Raw genomic sequence first — 20,168 nt, 5'->3', positions numbered from 1 at the left:
TTCTGCTGCCCTGTGGAGGCTAGTTTGACTTTCTGCTGCCCTGTGGAGGCTAGTTTGACTTTCTCCTGCCCTGTGGAGGCTAGTTTGACTTTCTCCTGCCCTGTGGAGGCTAGTTTGACTTTCTGCTGCCCTGTGTAGGCTAGTTTGCTCTGTGGAGGCTAGTTTGACTTTCTGCTGCCCTGTGGAGGCTAGTTTGACTTTCTCCTCCCCTGTGGAGGCTAGTTTGACTTTTTCCTCCCCTGTGGAGGCTAGTTTGACTTTCTTCTCCCCTGTGTAGGCTAGTTTGCTCTGTGGAGCCTAGTTTGCTCTGTGGAGCCTAGTTTGCTCTGTGGAGGCTAGTTTGACGTTCTGCTGCCCTGTGGAGGCTAGTTTGCTCTGTGGAGGCTAGTTTGACTTTCTCCTCCCCTGCGGAGGCTAGTTTGACTTTCTGCTGCCCTGTGGAGGCTAGTGTGACTTTCTCCTCCCCTGCGGAGGCTAGTTTGACTTTCTGCTGCCCTGTGGAGGCTAGTTTGCTCTGTGGAGCCTAGTTTGCTCTGTGGAGCCTAGTTTGCTCTGTGGAGGCTAGTTTGCTCTGTGGAGGCTAGTTTGCTCTGTGGAGCCTAGTTTGCTCTGTGGAGCCTAGTTTGCTCTGTGGAGGCTAGTTTGCTCTGTGGAGGCTAGTTTGCTCTGTGGAGCCAGTTCTATACTTCCCTGTGCTTTCTCAAAGCCACACCCACATTCAGGTCAGGAACAGGATACCAAGCAGGGACGTTTGTCTGTCTGCAGTGTTACTCTAATTCGTTTACTCTCTTCCCACGCAAGCTGTGCCAAGAGCTCCAAATGCTGCCATCAACTATCTAAAAACAAGTGTTCTAGATGTACTGTAGCGTCACCTCCATAGCTGTCTCTTTGGGGGGGGGGTGCATTCTCCCTTTCATATTTTATGACTGTCTGTCTGTGTATGCGTGTACTGTATGTGATTGTGTTTGTCTTGGTGATTGGTTCCAGTGTTTACACCCAGGAAGGTGCTGACAGCAGATTCCTTTTCGTCTTTGTCACCCAGTCAGATTGGAATGTTTCTTCTTGATGTCACATCGCCATCCGCCCCCTGTCTGTCTCCAAACACAACCCAGTGACATGTCAAAGAGATCAGGTCCCTGCTGCTCTCACCGTGGAGACAACGACTGGAGCTTTTTATTCTTTACACTCCCTCACCAGCTGACAGGCACAGCCGTCTCTCCAGAGAGTGCCAGGACAGGCAATGGGGTTTAGCGTAGAAGACGATTACTGTACAGAGAGAGAGAGAGAGAGAGAGAGAGAGAGATGAGGTGAGAAAAGCCCATCTGGTCCAGGCCATTACAGGCAGATTAGCCTGGGCAAGGCCGACTGCAGACCAGAGAGAGTGCTGGGAGCTGTTCAGTCTAAACTAATTACACTTGTTTTCGGAAGAGGTGGAAATAACTGTTATTATACACATAATATACCACATTAGCAGTGCAGAGTACATGTGCAGTTCAGTATAGTCCAGAGCAGAGGAGAGGAAACAATCACTGAAATGTCCTGTTGACTGAGAATTATAATGATGTTCAGAGCACATTACATTTTTATGGATTTGATCTCTTTAATTCTGCCAAATTTCTCATTCAATCGTGTAAGTGGCAGATGTTTCTACTTGATAGCACCTAGCTCAACAGTAGGACTTGTACTTCTGGTCTGTGGCTAATGCTAAGCTAGGCTAATAGCTCAATGACAGCTCTTGTATCTCAACCTCTCCTAATCTGTGGCTAGGCTAGCTCAACAGAAGGACGTCTGGTCTGTGGCTAATACTAGGCTAGGCTAATAGCTGAAAAACAGGGCTTGTATCTCAACCTCGACTGGTCTGTGGGTAGGCTATAGAACAGCACTATCCTGGTAGTGGGCTCCCAAGTGGCGCAGCGGTCTAAGGCACTGCATCTCAGTGCTAGAGGCGTCACTACAGACACCCTGGTTCGATTTCAGGCTGTATCACAACCGGCAGTGATTGGGAGTCCTATAGAGCGGCACACAATTGGCCCAGCGTCGTCCGGGTTTGGCAGGTGTAGGCCGTCATTGTAAATAATAAATGACTTGCCTAGTTAAATAAAGGTTCAGTGAATAAATAAAAAGTAGTCGGGGGCTAGAATATAGCAGTATTTTGTTAGCTCTGAGATACGCCTCCCTCTCAGCTGTCAGCCTGGCCTGCATTCCTCCCTGGCCCTGCCTGTCCATGTATGGGTAGGAGGAGAAAATGGCAGAGAGCTGCTGAGATGAGAAACCAACACTGCTGCCTAGTCAACCATCAACCATTTAACTCACACTGCTGCCTAGTCAACCATTTAACTCACTCTGCTGCCTAGTCAACCATTTAACTCACTCTGCTGCCTAGTCAACCATTTAACTCACTCTGCTGCCTAGTCAACCATTTCACTCACACTGCTGCCTAGTTAACCATTTAACTCACACTGCTGCCTAGTCAACCATCAACCATTTAACTCACACTGCTGCCTAGTCAACCATTTAACTCACACTGCTGCCTAGTCAACCATTTCACTCACACTGCTGCCTAGTCAACCATTTAACTCACACTGCTGCCTAGTCAACCAATTCACTCACACTGCTGCCTAGTCAACCATTTAACTCACTCTGCTGCCTAGTCAACCATCAACCATTTAACTCACACTGCTGCCTAGTCAACCATTTAACTCACACTGCTGCCTAGTCAACCATTTCACTCACTCTGCTGCCTAGTCAACCATTTAACTCACTCTGCTGCCTAGTCAACCATTTAACTCACACTGCTGCCTAGTCAACCATTTAACTCACTGCCTCCTAGTCAACAATCAACCATTTCACTCACTCTGCTGCCTAGTCAACCATTTAACTCACTCTGCTGCCTAGTCAACCATTTAACTCACTCTGCTGCCTAGTCAACCATGTAACTCACTGCCTCCTAGTCAACCATTTAACTCACTGCCTCCTAGTCAACCATCAACCATTTAACTCACACTGCTGCCTAGTCAACCATTTAACTCACTCTGCTGCCTAGTCAACCATTTAACTCACTCTGCTGCCTAGTCAACCATTTCACTCACACTGCTGCCTAGTTAACCATTTAACTCACACTGCTGCCTAGTCAACCATCAACCATTTAACTCACTCTGCTGCCTAGTCAACCATTTAACTCACACTGCTGCCTAGTCAACCATTTCACTCACACTGCTGCCTAGTCAACCATTTCACTCACACTGCTGCCTAGTCAACCATTTCACTCACACTGCTGCCTAGTCAACCATCAACCATTTAACTCACACTGCTGCCTAGTCAACCATTTAACTCACTCTGCTGCCTAGTCAACCATGTAACTCATTGCCTCCTAGTCAACCATCAACCATTTAACTCACACTGCCTCATAGTGAACCATTTAACTCACTTTGCTGCCTATTTCACCATTTAACTCACTCTGCTGCCTAGTCAACCATCAACCATTTAACTCACACTGCTACCTAGTCAACCATTTAACTCACTGCCTCCTTGTCAAGCATTTAACTCACTCTGCTGCCTAGTCAACCATCAACCATTTAACTCACACTGCTGCCTAGTCAACCATTTAACTCACTCTGCTGCCTAGTCAACCATTTCACTCACTCTGCTGCCTAGTCAACCATTTAACTCACTCTGCTGCCGAGTCAACCATTTAACTCACTCTGCTGCCTAGTCAACCATTTAACTCACTCTGCTGCCTAGTCAACCATTTAACTCACTCTGCTGTCTAGTCAACCATTTAACTCACTCTGCTGCCTAGTCAACCATTTAACTCACACTGCTGCCTGGTCAACAATCAACCATTTAACTCACTCTGCTGCCTAGTCAACCATTTCACTCAAACTGCTGCCTAGTCAACCATTTAACTCACACTGCTGCCTAGTCAACCATTTAACTCACACTGCTGCCTAGTCAACCATTTCACTCACACTGCTGCCTAGTCAACCATTTAACTCACTCTGCTGCCTAGTCAACCATTTCACTCAAACTGCTGCCTAGTCAACCATTTAACTCACACTGCTGCCTAGTCAACCATTTAACTCACTCTGCTGCCTAGTCAACCATTTAACTCACTCTGCTGCCGAGTCAACCATTTAACTCACTCTGCTGCCGAGTCAACCATTTAACTCACTCTGCTGCCTAGTCAACCATTTAACTCACTCTGCTGCCTAGTCAACCATTTAACTCACTCTGCTGTCTAGTCAACCATTTAACTCACTCTGCTGCCTAGTCAACCATTTAACTCACACTGCTGCCTGGTCAACAATCAACCATTTAACTCACACTGCTGCCTAGTCAACCATTTCACTCACTCTGCTGCCTAGTCAACAATCAACCATTTAACTCACACTGCTGCCTAGTCAACCATTTAACTCACACTGCTGCCTGGTCAACCATTTCACTCACTCTGCTGCCTAGTCAACCATTTAACTCACTGCCTCCTAGTCAACCATCAACCATTTAACTCACACTGCTGCCTAGTCAACCATTTCACTCACTCTGCTGTCTAGTCAACTATCAACCATTTAACTCACACTGCTGCCTAGTCAACCATTTAACTCACTTTGCTGCCTATTTCACCATTTAACTCACTCTGCTGCCTAGTCAACCATTTAACTCACTCTGCTGCCTAGTCAACCATCAACCATTTAACTCACACTGCTGCCTAGTCAACCATTTAACTCACTGCCTCCTTGTCAAGCATTTAACTCACTATGCTGCCTAGTCAACCATTTAACTCACTCTGCTGCCTAATCAACCATTTAACTCACTCTGCTGCCTAATCAACCATTTCACTCACTCTGCTGCCTATTTAACCATTTAACTCACTCTGCTGCCTAATCAACCATTTCACTCACTCTGCTGCCTAATCAACCATTTCACTCACTCTGCTGCCTATTTAACCATTTAACTCACACTGCTGCCTAGTCAACCATTTCACTCACTCTGCTGCCTAGTCAACAATCAACCATTTAACTCACACTGCTGCCTAGTCAACCATTTAACTCACACTGCTGCCTGGTCAACCATTTCACTCACTCTGCTGTCTAGTCAACAATCAACCATTTAACTCACACTGCTGCCTAGTCAACCATTTAACTCACTTTGCTGCCTATTTCACCATTTAACTCACTCTGCTGCCTAGTCAACCATTTAACTCACTCTGCTGCCTAGTCAACCATCAACCATTTAACTCACACTGCTGCCTAGTCAACCATTTAACTCACTGCCTCCTTGTCAAGCATTTAACTCACTCTGCTGCCTAGTCAACCATCAACCATTTAACTCACTCTGCTGCCTAGTCAACCACTTAACTTACACTGCTACCTAGTCATCCATTTAACTCACTCTGCTGCCTAATCAACCATTTCACTCACTATGCTGCCTAGTCAACCATTTAACTCACTCTGCTGCCTAATCAACCATTTAACTCACTCTGCTGCCTAATCAACCATTTCACTCACTCTGCTGCCTATTTAACCATTTAACTCACTCTGCTGCCTAATCAACCATTTCACTCACTCTGCTGCCTAATCAACCATTTCACTCACTCTGCTGCCTATTTAACCATTTAACTCACTTTGCTGCCTAATCAACCATTTCACTCACTCTGCTGCCTAATCAACCATTTCACTCACTCTGCTGCCTAGTCAACCATTTAACTCACTCTGCTGCCTAATCAACCATTTCACTCACTCTGCTGCCTAGTCAACCATTTCACTCACTCTGCCGCCTAGTCAACCATTTCACTCACTCTGCTGCCTAATCAACCATTTCACTCACTCTGCTGCCTAGTCAACCATCAACCCATTTCCACCAGTATGTTATTATAGCATCAAGTGGGATTTTTCATTTTGACTTATTTCCCTATGACAGAAAGAGATGAATGGTTACTCATCTCATACAGGTCCTCTTCTCACACACTGTGCTTTGATCAAAATAACTCTCACCCTGGAGAAACAGATACTGAAATTAAAAAGTATTTCAGTTGGAGGACGGTTAAACAGTATATAACCTGGTGAACCAATATTGTTGTGTTCTGGAGGGACTATGACATCAACTCCCCTCGGTCTCTGTCCAGGGACTGGGACACGGGTGTTGGATGTCTGGGAAAGCTCTCCAACACAGACAGACAGACAGACAGACAGACAGGCAGGCAGACAGACAGGCAGGCAGGCAGGCAGGCAGGCAGGCAGGCAGGCAGGCAGGCAGGCAGGCAGGCAGGCAGACAGACAGACAGACAGACAGACAGACAGACAGACAGACAGACAGACAGACAGACAGACAGAGACAGGATAAAAGAGTTTAGGAGAGGCCCTGAAATTATAGGCTGTACATCAGTCTATCCCCCCACTCCCATCTCCCCTCTTCTTAGACAACACACACACGCTTGAGTGTGTGCCAACAACCAAAATAGATATCATGTTAAGCCTGGATGAGTTCTCTCCATGTCTCTACAAACGCTTTGTATTAGGCTTTATCTCCATCTCTCTCTCTCCCTCTCTATCTCTCTTTCTCTCCATCTCTCTCCATCTCTCTCCATCTCTCTCTCTCTCTATCTCTCTCATCTCTTTCTCTCCATCTCTCATCTCTCTCATCTCTTTCTCTCCATCTCTCTCTCTCATCTCTCTCCATCTCTCCATCTCTCTCTCTCTCCATCTCTCTCCCTATCTCTCTCTATCGCTCTCCATCTTTCTCTCTTTACTTCTCATGACCAGAGACTGTAGCCTTTTCACCAGAGGAAGGAAAAGTTTATCGTTGCAGTCAGGCCATTTAGTTTGTTGTTGCTCTTGTTTTAAGCAACACATTTTGATAACATTACTACATCATTACGATAACAACAACAAAGAAAGGTGTTTAACTTATTCCCATCATTGTCTATGTACACAAATGCACTGTTTGCATAGGAAACATATGATCTTGACTTTTTCTCAGGTACAGTCATTATTATGTGTTGAGTAAATGCTAAGTGTATCACTGTGGTGTGTGTGTGTGTGTGTGTGTGTGTGTGTGTGTGTGTGTGTGTGTGTGTGTGTGTGTGTGTGTGTGTGTGTGTGTGTGTTCGGTGCCTGGCAGTAGCACCAGTGTGAGACTTGTCTGATTGCCAGGTTTCCTCTAGACTAGAGAGTGTTTCAGTTGAAATCTCCTCAGGACTTTTCCCAGGAGACTCGCAGTCCTAAAACTGTCACAGTATGCAGCATACTGAATACTGAATGTAGATTCTTCATGTGCATGTTTATCTCTGTGTGTGCTGCATGTTTTTGCTTCCTGTAACTATAGAGCACATTTAAAGCACCTGTTACAGACAGACAGATTCAGATTCAGGTCAGTAAGACCCTGCCAGACCTCCTCCCTGGCCCTTCTCGTCAGACTGAGGGCCTTCAGGTCCCACTAGTGCTTCACTAGGAATTTATTTCAGGATGTTGACGGCTGTTGGGTGTCATAAAAGTGTATTTTCAATCAGCCCACACCAGGGTTTCCGTGGTGTGGCGCCAGACAACGTGACCGGAAAGATTTTAATTTACCGACCATTTGAGAAATTTACCGGACACATACGCAATGAGTGTGTAACCCATTAGGCTGCTCATAATGACATCACAGAAATCACATTTGGATTATGGTAATTGAAAGAGAGATAGAGAGAGAGATATCTAGCCAAACTAAACTTAATTTCTTCACTCTAAGCGACTTTCTGCTATAACGCCCAGCTGTGATGCCATTTCCTGTCCTTTGTTAACCTCCTCTCCTTCTTCTTTATTCTCCAGCCCTGGCCTATGCCACCGCCCAGGGGCCCGACCACGCCCACGGCTGTACCCATGGCAGCTGTTACCCCGCAACGGGAGACCTGTTGGTAGGCCGTGAGAAGAGCCTGAAGGCCTCGTCTACCTGCGGCTCCAGGAAGAAAGAGCCTTACTGTATTGTCAGTCATCTACAGGCAAGTGATGTTTCTCTGTGTGTGTGTGTACCCAACATCCTCTCACCTACCATCTCACCTCCTTCTGTCCCGAGTTTCTGTTTGACCCCTGACCTGTGTCACCTCTGACCCCTAACCTCTGACCCCGATTGTGCTTTTTTGTTCGTTTATTTGTGTTGTTTGAAACTTATTTTTTTTACTTATTTTGTACATAATGTTGCCGCTACCGTCTCTTATGACCGAAAATAACTTCTGGACATCAGGACTGCGATTACTCACCACGGACTGGCAGAAACCTTTTTTTCTTTTAACGAGTCTGACGAGGCCGACGCGAACGATATACTGCTTTCTTGGGAACAGGCCCAGATCCCCGTGATTTGTGTGAAGAGGAGGTGGAGAAAACAGGGGCCGGAGGGCGGGGCTGCCTTATGAGAATTCGTAGGCGATCGAATAAACCCCCACTTCCTTCCATTCTGCTAGCAAACTTGCAATCTTTGGACAATAAAATAGATGACCTACGTGGAAGATTAAACTACCAACGGGACATTCAAAACTGTAATATCTTATGCTTCATGGAGACGTGGCTGAACGACGACACTATCAACATACAATTAGCTGGTTATACGCTGTACCGGCAGGATAGAACAGCGGCGTCTGGTAAGACAAGGCGCGGCGGACTATGTATTTTTGTAAATAACAGCTGGTGCACAATATCTAAGGAAGTCTCGAGCTATTGCTCACCTGAGGTAGAGTATCTCATGATATACTGTAGACCACACTACCTACCTAGAGAGTTTTCATCTGTATTTTTCGTAGCTGTTTACATGCCACCACGGACAGAGGCTGACACTAAGACAGCATTGAATGAGCTGTATTCCACCATAACCAAACAAGAAAACGCTCACCCAGAGACGGCGCTCCTAGTAGCCAGGGACTTTAATGCAGGGAAACTTAAAAACGTTTTATCAAATTTCTATCAGCATGTTAAATATGCAACCAGAGGGAAAAAAAACCTTTATTCCACACACAGACGCATACAAAGCTCTCCCTCACCCTACATTTGGCAAATCTGACCATAATTCTATCCTCCTGATTCCTGCTTACAAGCTAAAATTAAAGCAGGAAACACCAGTGACTGGATCAATAAATAAGTGGTCAGATGATGCAGATGCTAAGCTACAGGACTGTTTTACTAGCACAGACTGGAATATGTTACAGGATTCATCCGATGGCATTGAGGAGTACACCACATCAGTCATTGGCTTCATCAATATTTGCATCGATGACGTCGTCCCCACAGTGATCATACGTACATACCCCAACTAGAAGCCATGGATTACAGGCAACATCCGCACTGAGCTAAAGGCTAGAACTGCCGCTTTCAAAGAGCAGGACTCTAACCTGGAAGCTTATAAGAAATCCCGCTATGCCCTCCGACGAACCATCAAACAGGCAAAGCATCAATACAGGACTAAGATCAAATCGTACTACACCGGCTCTGACGCTCGTCGGATGTGGCAGGGCCTGCAAACCATTACAGACTACAAAGGGAAGCACAGCCGAGAGCTGCCCAGTGACACGAGCCTACCAGATGAACTAAACTACTTCTATGCTCGCTTCGAGGCAAATAACACTGAAACATGCATGAGAGCACCAGCTGTTCTGGAAGACTGTGTGATCACGCTCTCTGCAGCCGATATGAGTAAGACCTTTAAACAGGTCAACATTCACAAATCCGCAGGGCCAGACGGATTACCAGAACGTGTACTGCGAGCATGCGCTGACCAACTGGCAAGTGTCTTCACTGACATTTTCAACCTCTCCCTGTCCGAATCTGTAATACCAACATGTTTTAAGCAGACCACCATAGTGCCTGTGCCCAAGAACACTAAGGTAACCTGCCTAAACGACTATCGACCCCTGGCACTCACGTCTGTAGCCATGAAGTGCTTCGAAAGGCTGGTCATGGTTCACAACACCATTATCCCAGAAACCCATGACCCACTCCAATTTGCATAACGCCCCAACAGATCCACAGATGATGCCGTCTCTATTGCACTCCACACTGCCCTTTCCCACCTGGACGAAAGGAACACCTATGTGAGAATGCTATTCATTGACTACAGCTCAGCGTTCAACACCATAGTGCCCTCAAAGCTCATCAATAAGCTAAGGATCCTGGGACTAAACACCTCCCTCTGCAACTGGATCCTGGACTTCCTGATGGGCCGCCCCAGATTGTAAGGGTAGGTAACAACACATCCGCGACGCTGATCCTCAACACAGGGGCCCCTCAGGGGTGCGTGCTCAGTCCCCTCCTGTATTCCCTGTTCACTCATGACTGCACGGCCAGGCACGACTCCAACACCATCATTAAGTTTGCCGATGGTTCTACAGCTGCACCATCGAGAGCATCCTGACTGGTTGCATCACTGCCTGGTATGGCAACTGCTCGGCCTCCGACCGCACGGCACTACAGAGGGTAGTGCGAATGGCCCAGTACATCACTGAGGCTAAGCTTCCTGCCATCCAGGACCTCTATACCAGGCGGTGTCAGAGGAAGGCCCTAGAAATTGTCAAAAAATCCAGCCACCCTAGTCATAGACTGTTCTCTCTGCTATCGCACAGGAAGCGGTACCGGATCTCCAAGTCTGGGTCAAAGAGACTTCTAAACAGCTTCTACCCCCAAGCCATAAGACTCCTGAACACCTATTATCCATATATATATTTTTTAACTGCATTGTTGGTTAGTAGCTCGTAAGTAAGCATCTCACTATAAGGTCTTCACCTGTTGTATTCGGCGCATGTGACTAATAAAATGTGATTGAATTTGTAGGATGAGAAGAAATGTTTCCAGTGTGACTCTCGCCGGCCATATGACCCAGTCTACAATACCATCAGTCACCGCATTGAGAACGTTATCACAACGTTCAAACCACACCGCAAGAAGTCCTGGTGGCAGTCAGAGAATGGTGAGAATTGAGATTGTATTCATTGGGGTTTCATTCACATCCATGTTTAAAGACATGCTTCAGAACTTTGGCGACTAGTAAATATTTTTTTAAACCTCCCGCTTCAACTTTTAAGGTTTATTCGCCACAGGATACAACAGGTGTAAAACAGCACAATGTTTACCGTCAGAGCTCTTTCCCAACAAAATAGAGTTAATAATAATATAGATTATAATAGAACAAATTATAAACAAATAAAAGTACAAATATAAAAACCCCACAAGAACTACGATGAGAGTTAAATGAAACATTAGAATGCAAGTATATACAGGTCATTGCCAGTACCTTATTCAACATGCAGGGGTACTGGAGTGGTTGTATATACAGGTCAGTACCTTATTGAACATGCAGGGGTACTGGAGTGGTTGTATATACAGGTCAGTACCTTATTCAACATGCAGGGGTACTGGAGTGGTTGTATATACAGGTCAGTACCAGTACCTTATTCAACATGCAGGGGTACTGGAGTGGTTGTATATACAGGTCAGTACCAGTACCTTATTCAACATGCAGGGGTACTAGAGTGGTTGTATATACAGGTCAGTACCTTATTGAACATGCAGGGGTACTGGAGTGGATGTATATACAGGTCAGTACCTTATTCAACATGCAGGTGTACTGGAGTGGTTGTATATACAGGTCAGTACCAGTACCTTATTCAACATGCAGGGGTACTGGAGTGGTTGTATATACAGGTCAGTACCAGTACCTTATTCAACATGCAGGGGTACTGGAGTGGTTGTATATACAGGTCAGTACCTTATTCAACATGCAGGGGTACTGGAGTGGTTGTATACAGGTCAGTACCAGTACCTTATTCAACATGCAGGGGTACTGGAGTGGTTGTATATACAGGTCAGTACCTTATTCAACATGCAGGGGTACTGGAGTGGTTGTATATACAGGTCAGCAGGAATATATAAATACTCATGGTAATATACTAATGGTAGTATATACAGTGAATTCTGAAAGTATTCAGACCCCTTCCCTTTTCCCACATTTTGTTACCTTACAGCCTTATTGATTAAATAATACTTTTTTCTCATCAATCTACACACAATACCCCAAAATGACAAAGTGGAAACAGGTTTTTAGAATTTTTTTCAAATGTATTAAAACCATAAATACCTTATTTACAAAAGTATTCAGACACTTTGCTATGAGACTCAAAATTGAGCTCAGGTGCATCCTGTTTCCATTGATCATCCTTGAGATGTTTCTACAACTTGATTGGAGTCCACCTGTGGTAAATTCAAATGATTGGACATGATTTGGAAAGTCACACACCTGTCTATTTAAGGTCCCACAGTTGACAGTGCATGTCAGAGCAAAAACTAAGCCATGAGGTCGAAGGAATTGTCAATAGTACTCCGAGACAGGATTGTGTCGAGGCACAGATCTGGGGAAGGGTACCAAAACATTTCTGCTGCATTGAAGGTCCACAAGAACACAGTGGCCTCCATCATTCTTAAATGGAAGAAGTTTGGAACCACCAAGACTCTTCCTAGAGCTGGACGCCCAGCCAAACTGAGCAATCGGGGGAGTCCGATGGTCACTCTGACAGAGCTCCAGAGTTCCTCTGTGGAGATGGGAGAAGATTCCAGATGGACAACCATCTCTGCAGCACTCCACCAATCAGACCTTTATGGTAGAGTGGCCAGACGGAAGCCACTCCTCAGTAAAAGGAACATGACAGCCTGCTTGGAGTTTGCCAAAAGGCACATAAAGGGATCTCAGACCATGAGAAAAAAGATTCTCTGGTCTGATGAAACCAAGATTGAACTCTTTGGCCTGAATGCTAAGCGCCACATCTGGCGGAAACCTGGCACCATCCCTATGGTGAAACATGGTGTTGGCAGCATCATGCTGTGGGGATTTTCTCAATCGACAGTGGACTGAGAGACTAGTCAGGTTTGAGGGAAAGATGAACGGAGCAAAGTACAGAGAGAGATCCTTGATGAAAACCTGCTCCAGAGCGCTCAGGACCTCAGACTGGGGTGAAGGTTCACCTTCCAACAGTGACATGCTGATAGCCTGTTGCCTGGACTTGAATGGTGAATGGGAGGCGCGCTTCAATTAAAATACCAGTTCAGAAATAAAAATAGTAGGCCTAGCTCTTTTTAATTGTGCACCAAAACAGTTTTTAACACACGATTGCATTTATAATTATTGTGCAATGAACAGGCTTATAAAAGCGCAAGTTTTACTCCAGCAGCAACCAGCTGAAGACAACGCAGGAGTGGCTTCGGGACAAGTCTATGAATGGCCTTGAGTGGCCTAGCCAGAACCCGGATTTGAACCCGATCAAACATCTCTGGAAAATAGCTGTGCAGTGACGCTCCCCATCCAACCTGACAGAGCTTGAGATGATCTGTAGAGAGGAATGGGAGAAACTCCCCAAATACAGGTGTGCCAAGCTTGTATTGTCATACCCAAGAAGACTTGAAGCTGTAATCGCTGTCAAAGGAGCTTCAACAAAGTACTGAGTAAAGGGTCGGAATACTTATGTAAATGTGATATTTCCGTTTTTTATTGAAATTTCTGAAAAACTGTTTTTGGTTAGTTGTTTAGGGGTATTGTGTGTAGATTGATGAGGAAAAATAACTATTTAATACATTTTAGAATAAGGCTGTAATGTAACAAAATGTGTAAAACGTCAAAGGGTCTGAATACTTTCCGAATGCACTGTACATGTAAACAGGAGTAATAGTGACCAGTAGCAGGATAAATATATATCAATAATCAATGGACAGCAGTGTAATTAAGTAATACATCTCATCAATAATCATTTTAGCAGCAGCGTAGATTATGTCTGAGTGGGTTGTGACCTGTGGATGGACATAGAGTCAGTGTGGATAGTCTGTGGGGGAGAGAGAGAGCAGTAGTTGTTAGCCATTTAACAGTCTTATGGCCAGGGGACTGAAGCTGTTTAGGAGTCTGTTTGTCTGAGCCTCGATGCTTTGGGTTGGAAGTGTCAATGTGTAGTTCATACATGTATAATCTATGAGCAGAATTACTGTCTTACCTCAAGTAGCCACTAAATCCCTTGTTTGAAAGGAACTGTTTACTGGAAGCTGTACAGCGACGTTTTCCCTACGTTTTCTCACACGTGGGCCTGCCCCCTAACGATTCGAGTTCCAGCCAATGAAGTTCAGCCCCTTGCCATTTGAGTGACAGCTAGCAAGATGCACACACAGCAGAGTGAGAGAGAGCAATGATGGCGTGCACGTGTCTGCATTATGTGACGTTTTAATTATCAGAGACTACTGTCTAAAATATATACAAAAGTACAGTGAATCCCTTTAAATGTATATACAGCAATTGAACATTGTACAGAAAATAATTCACCATGTTTTCACCATCTTTTGACAAAGTATAGTGAACCATTGACTTTATGGGAAGAAGTGTTTTGTGCTCAATTATCTTTGCCCTCTGCATTGGGTAACATGACATGCCCCCACATGCAGCTGCCTCTGCTGTGAACTCATACAGAAGCTGTATTATTAGAGGCCTAATCTTGGTTCCCACTATTAATAACAGGTCTGCTCAAAGACCAAGGAAGAGAGGGGGAGAGGGGGATTGGGAGTGGGGGGGAGGAGGAGAGAGGGAGGAAGAGAGGGGGACTGGGAGTGGGGGGAATGATGACTGGAGCAAAAAAAAAAGAGACAGAGTGAGATATGGGAGGGAGAGGGGGAGAGAGAGAGGGAGGGAGGGGGGGGGAGGGAGGGAGGGAGAGGGGGAGAGAGAGGGGGAGAGAGGGAGGGAGGGGGGGAGAGAGGGAGAGGGGGAGAGAAAGCTACATTGTGTCATGACAGTGAGTTCTGGTAGCTCTGTTCTGGACATCCAGGGATTTTATTCATCCATTCTTAATGGATTCTATATCTATGGTTCTGGAGGTCCTTCAAAGTCCAGAGGTCCACAGCCTCCATTACACTAAATCACCCTCCATCATAATCTCTCTGTACTGTAGTTTACTCTGCATGGAGAAGCCATCAGCCACAGGCCCACAGCTGTGTGTATGGGAATTGGGGGTAATAACAGACCCGGCTGTACCTTGGTTCGGGAACTCCAACAAAGACAGGATCGCGAAAGAGGAGAGAGGAGAGGAGGGAGGGGGAGGGATGGAGTCAGATGAATAGTGGGAGAGGGAGAGAAAGAGAGAGAGGAGGGAGGGAGGGAGTCAGATGAATAGTGGGAGATGGAGAGAAAGAGAGAGAGGAGGGAGGGAGGGAGTCAGATGAATAGTGGGGGATGGAGAGAAAGAGGGAGGGAGGGAGTCAGATGAATAGTGGGAGAGGGAGAGAAAGAGAGAGAGGAGGGAGGGAGGGAGTCAGATGAATTGTGGGGGATGGATAGAAAGAAGGAGGGAGGGAGTCAGATGAATAGTGGGAGATGGAGAGAGAGAGAGAGGAGGGAGAGAGGGAGTCAGATGAAGAGTGGGGGATGGAGAGAAAGAGAGAGAGGAGGGAGGGAGGGAGTCAGATGAATAGTGGGGGATGGAGAGAAAGAGGGAGGGAGGGAGGGAGTCAGATGAATAGTGGGAGATGAATAGTGGGAGATGGAGAGGAGGGAGGGAGGGTACATTGAGGGAAGGACAGAAAATTAGATTTTGAGAAACGCTCAGCAATTTTCCTTCTTTGTTAATACAGAGCTCACATACTGCAGACAAAAGTCCAATTTCAGGTCTATGTCTGAGTGATTGACGACTGTGGACCACTAGAGCACTGCCTGTACTCTGTGTAGAACACTGAGAGGTGGGAGACAGGAAACAGTCACTATTTTTACTCCCTGTCTCCATGGTGGATCTGGCAGAACTTTAGAGTATTTGAGATGGAGCACAGTGGGATGCTTGTACTATACGCCTTGACAACAGTTCCTGTGGCCCTCGCATGACAACAGTTCCTGTGGCCCTCGCATGACAACAGTTCCTGTGGCCCTCGCATGAGGCCCCCTCTTGTACTAAGGGATTGGAGTGGAAGGCTGGGTTGTGTCGATACTTTATGTCCACTGGACTGGAGAGCAGCGTGGCCCACTTCTACAAGGTTTTTCATTGCAGGACCGGTACCGGTAGGCTATTAGAAGGATGTGTGAGTGGGTTGTTTCCGTTGCTGGAGTGTACCAGTTACTATTTGCTCTCCGTTAGCCAAGCCTAACAACAGCAGTGATGGGAAAAATCCAGAGCACTATTTGTTGTGTTACCTCTCCCACTTTACAGCTCTTTCTCTCTCTTTTCTTCCCTTACCTTCTCTTTGCTCCTTTTTTCCCTGCGTATGTCTCTCCCTCTCTCTTTCTCTCCCTCTCCATCTCTTTCTCTCCCTCTCCTTCACCCTGACTTCGTGTCTCTAGCACACCCTGTCTCTCATTTCCTCTCACTCGGTTTCCTTCCAGTTTAAGCCATTCATTAATGAGCACAGGTTATGGTTCACAGACTCACAGCCCCAACCGCCTAGATCCAGTTTGACCTCTCTGTGTGTACATGTCAGGATGTTCTATGAATCTCTAAAAGATTCCTGAGACCCTCTCTGTCTTAATTCCGTGACTTATTTGCTTTTTTCACAGTTATGTCTCACTACACTACACTTTTTATTTAACCTTTATTTAACTAGGCAAGTCAGTTAAGGACATATTCTTATTTACAATGACATCCTACCCCGGCCAAATGACAAAGCTGGGCCAATTGTGCGCCGCCCTATGGGACTCCCAATCATGGCCCAGTTGTCATACAGCCTGGAATCGAACCAGGGTCTGTAGTGACGCCTCCAGCACTGCGATGAAGTGCCTTAGACCGCTGCGCCACTCTGGAGCCCTACACTACACCACACCTCACCACACCACACTACAGCTCACCACACCACACCACACTACAGCTCACCACACCACACCACACTACACCTCACCACACCACACCACACTACACCTCACCACACCACACTACAGCTCACCACACCACACCACACTACACCTCACCACACCACACCACACTACACCTCACCACACCACACCACACCACACTACACCACACCACCCCACACCACACCTTGCCTGCCTGAGGGGTAGCTAGCTAGTGCTGTTAATGTTGACCTGCCACACATGAAGCTGTACTCTCTCACTATCTCTCTCATTTTTTTATGCGCTGAGTTGTGGATTTAATCGTTGTCTTACTGCTGTTTGTACTCACTTCAGACTGCATTTGAATATCAGAAAGAAGCTCCTCAAAGCACTTAGCTTCATGAGCATGTGTTTAGGGTGTTCTCAGAGGATTCCCTTTGAGCTACGTTGTGGCCTGTCGACAAATTAGCTGTTAGAAATTTGCAATGGGACTTTTTGCTCTGGTTCTTATGTTATCTACTGTGTTGTAGCAGTTACATGTTCCAGCTGCTAGAAGGGGAATACCCGCTTGGCATAAGGCATAACCCCCCCCCCCCCCCCCCCCTACTGGAACTCAAGACTCTTTCTCTCCCAATTCATTGTGAATAGCAGCCCAACTCAAGTGGTTCCCCAGGATGGATGGTGATGAGGAAGTGTATGGGCTTAGCCATGTGGTGGACCATGTCTCCAGCCGAGACGTGAATGTTTTTTTCCTGTTCAGATGCCATTACTCAAGTCAAGAGACAGACAGGGGGTTTCTTTAAGACTGGTAGTTGAGTTATCACTGTGGTGAAAACATGGCTCTACATTTCCTGTAACAGACAGATTGACAGGATGAATGACAGGTTGAATAAATGTACTTAAATATATTTAATAGCAACACCATAAAGCTTGACATAACCTCTCTCTCCCTCTCTCCCTCTCTCTCTCTCTCCCCTCCTCTCTCTCTCCTCTCTCCTCCCTCCTCCCTCTCTCTCTCTCCATCTCCCTCTCTCTCTCTCCTCTCTCCCTCTCTCCCTCTCTCCTCTCCCTCTCTCTCTCCATCTCCCTCTCTCTCTCTCTCTCTCTCCCTCTCCCTCTCTCTCTCTCTCTCTTTCTCTCTCCATCTCCCTCTCTCTCTCTCTCTCTCCCTCCCTCCCTCCCTCCCTCCCTCTCTCTCTCTCTCTCTCTCTCTCTCTCCCTCCCTCTCCCCCTCTCTCCATCTCCCTCTCTCTCTCTCTCTCTCTCGTTTTGTCTTCAGGAAAGCCTGATGTCTTCATTCAGCTGGACCTTGAGGCAGAATTCCATTTCACTCATCTAATCATGACCTTCAAGGTGAGACACGCCACGGAGCACTTAAAGTAGTAACCTTTAGAACTGTGTTAAATGTATGCATCACATGGAAATGCTCTGTGTCTTCATCAAATGTGTCTACACACATCTCATCTCCTTCCTCTACTGTCACACAGACGTTTCGCCCAGCAGCCATGGTGATTGAGCGATCGGCAGATTTTGGACGTAACTGGCAGGTCTACCGCTACTTTGCCTACGACTGTGCCTCGGTCTTCCCCGGGATATCCAAAGGTCCCCTGCGCAAGGTGGATGATGTCACCTGTGAGTCCCGCTACTCTGACATCGAGCCGTCCACAGAGGGAGAGGTGAGTCTGATTGGCTAGAGATATAGAGAATCACTTTTACTAGTGTTCTATAATAATATAAGTATCCTGTAATATATGCCATTTAATAGACGCCTTTATTCAAAGCGACTTAGTCATGGGTGCATACATTTTGCGTATCGGTGACCCCAGGAATCGAACCCACAATCCTGGCCTTACAAGCACCATTCTCTACCAACTGAGCCTTACAGGACAGACAGTATATATTAATATATCTAGAAATGTAGATGTCGTTCAAGCACCTGTCGTGTCCCTCGTCTTCCTCCAGGCCATCTACAGAGTTTTGGACCCTGCCATCCGCATTGAGGACCCCTACAGCCCCAACATTCAGAGTAAGAGACCCTCAGCAGTCACTACAACTGGCAACCGCTTACTCCATGTAAACCAAACTCACATAGCCTACATCAGGGCTGTCCAACCCTGTTCCTGGAGAGCTACCATCCTGTAGGTTTACACTCCAACCCTGTTCCTGGAGAGCTACCGTCCTGTAGGTTTACACTCCAACCCTGTTCCTGGAGAGCTACCGTCCTGTAGGTTTACACTCCAACCCTGTTCCTGGAGAGCTACCGTCCTGTAGGTTTACACTCCAACCCTGTTCCTGGAGAGCTACCGTCCTGTAGGTTTTCACTCCAACCCTGTTCCTGGAGAGCTACCGTCCTGTAGGTTTTCACTCCAACCCTCCTCTAGAGCACCTGATTCTAATAATTAGCTGGTTGATAAACTGAATCAGGTTAGTTACAACTGGGGTTGGACTGAAAACCTACAGGAGGGTAGCTTTCCAGGAACAGGGTTGGAGAACCCTGGTGTGAACCTACAGGAGGGTAGCTCTCCAGGAACAGGGTTGGAGAATCCTGGTGTGAACCTATAGGAGTGTAGCTCTCCAGGAACAGGGTTGGAGAATCCTGGTGTGAACCTATAGGAGTGTAGCTCTCCAGGAACAGGGTTGGAGAACCCTGGTGTGAACCTACAGGAGGGTAGCTCTCCAGGAACAGGGTTGGAGAACCCTGGTGTGAACCTACAGGAGGGTAGCTCTCCAGGAACAGGGTTGGAGAACCCTGGTGTGAACCTTCAGGAGGGTAGCTCTCCAGGAACAGGGTTGGAGAGCCCTGATGTGAACCTAAAGGAGGGTAGATCTCCAGGAACAGGGTTGGAGAACCCTGGTGTGAACCTACAGGAGGGTAGCTCTCCAGGAACAGGGTTGGAGAACCCTGGCCTACATGATGCAGCAACTGCCACCCTGCCATATGCTAATATCAATCAGCCATGCTCATACAATCCCTAAACATAATGGACCATGACGGGCTGCTCTGCTTTCTGATCTGGGGTCTGACGCCTTGTCTACTATGGGAAAGTAGCGGAATGTAAAAACCAGCTGCTGTCTCTCCCCCACACAAGCTGTCCCTTATGTTTTGACTGGCACGGCTTCACTGTTTCCCCAGGAACAAGAGCAGCCTTTCCTAAGTAGTGCCAGGGGAGGTTCTGTTCTTAAGAGTCTTAATAAAACCAAGGTACAGGTTGACCCTGACCTTTTAACTGGATATGTTTCCACGTTGTCCAGACGGACACACTCTGAATGAGTAGCTAGCGCACTGCCAAGCTCATTAATAATCTCCACTTGTTTAAGGGAACTTGAGTTTAAGTCACTCATTAGCTCTCCCTTATGGTACATATTTATGGTAA

The 20,168-nt window shown here is 46.5% G+C and overlaps 1 protein-coding gene across 1 annotated transcript in view; it reads left to right on the top strand.

The window, feature by feature from the left end:
* Positions 1 to 20,168, top strand: part of LOC115168600 (laminin subunit beta-2) — a 68,619-nt gene that overhangs the window by 9,352 nt on the left and 39,099 nt on the right. The window contains exons 3-7 of the mRNA XM_029724026.1: positions 7,806 to 7,975; positions 10,791 to 10,926; positions 18,074 to 18,147; positions 18,282 to 18,470; positions 18,757 to 18,820. Coding sequence (XP_029579886.1) covers positions 7,806 to 7,975; positions 10,791 to 10,926; positions 18,074 to 18,147; positions 18,282 to 18,470; positions 18,757 to 18,820 — 633 coding nt within the window. The remainder of the gene's footprint in view (positions 1 to 7,805; positions 7,976 to 10,790; positions 10,927 to 18,073; positions 18,148 to 18,281; positions 18,471 to 18,756; positions 18,821 to 20,168) is intronic.

This window comes from Salmo trutta, chromosome 30, assembly GCF_901001165.1.
Source record: "Salmo trutta chromosome 30, fSalTru1.1, whole genome shotgun sequence".
NCBI lineage: Eukaryota > Metazoa > Chordata > Actinopteri > Salmoniformes > Salmonidae > Salmo > Salmo trutta.
The sequence above is the reverse complement of the archived record's forward strand: the minus strand, read 5'-3'. Positions and strand labels throughout refer to the sequence as shown.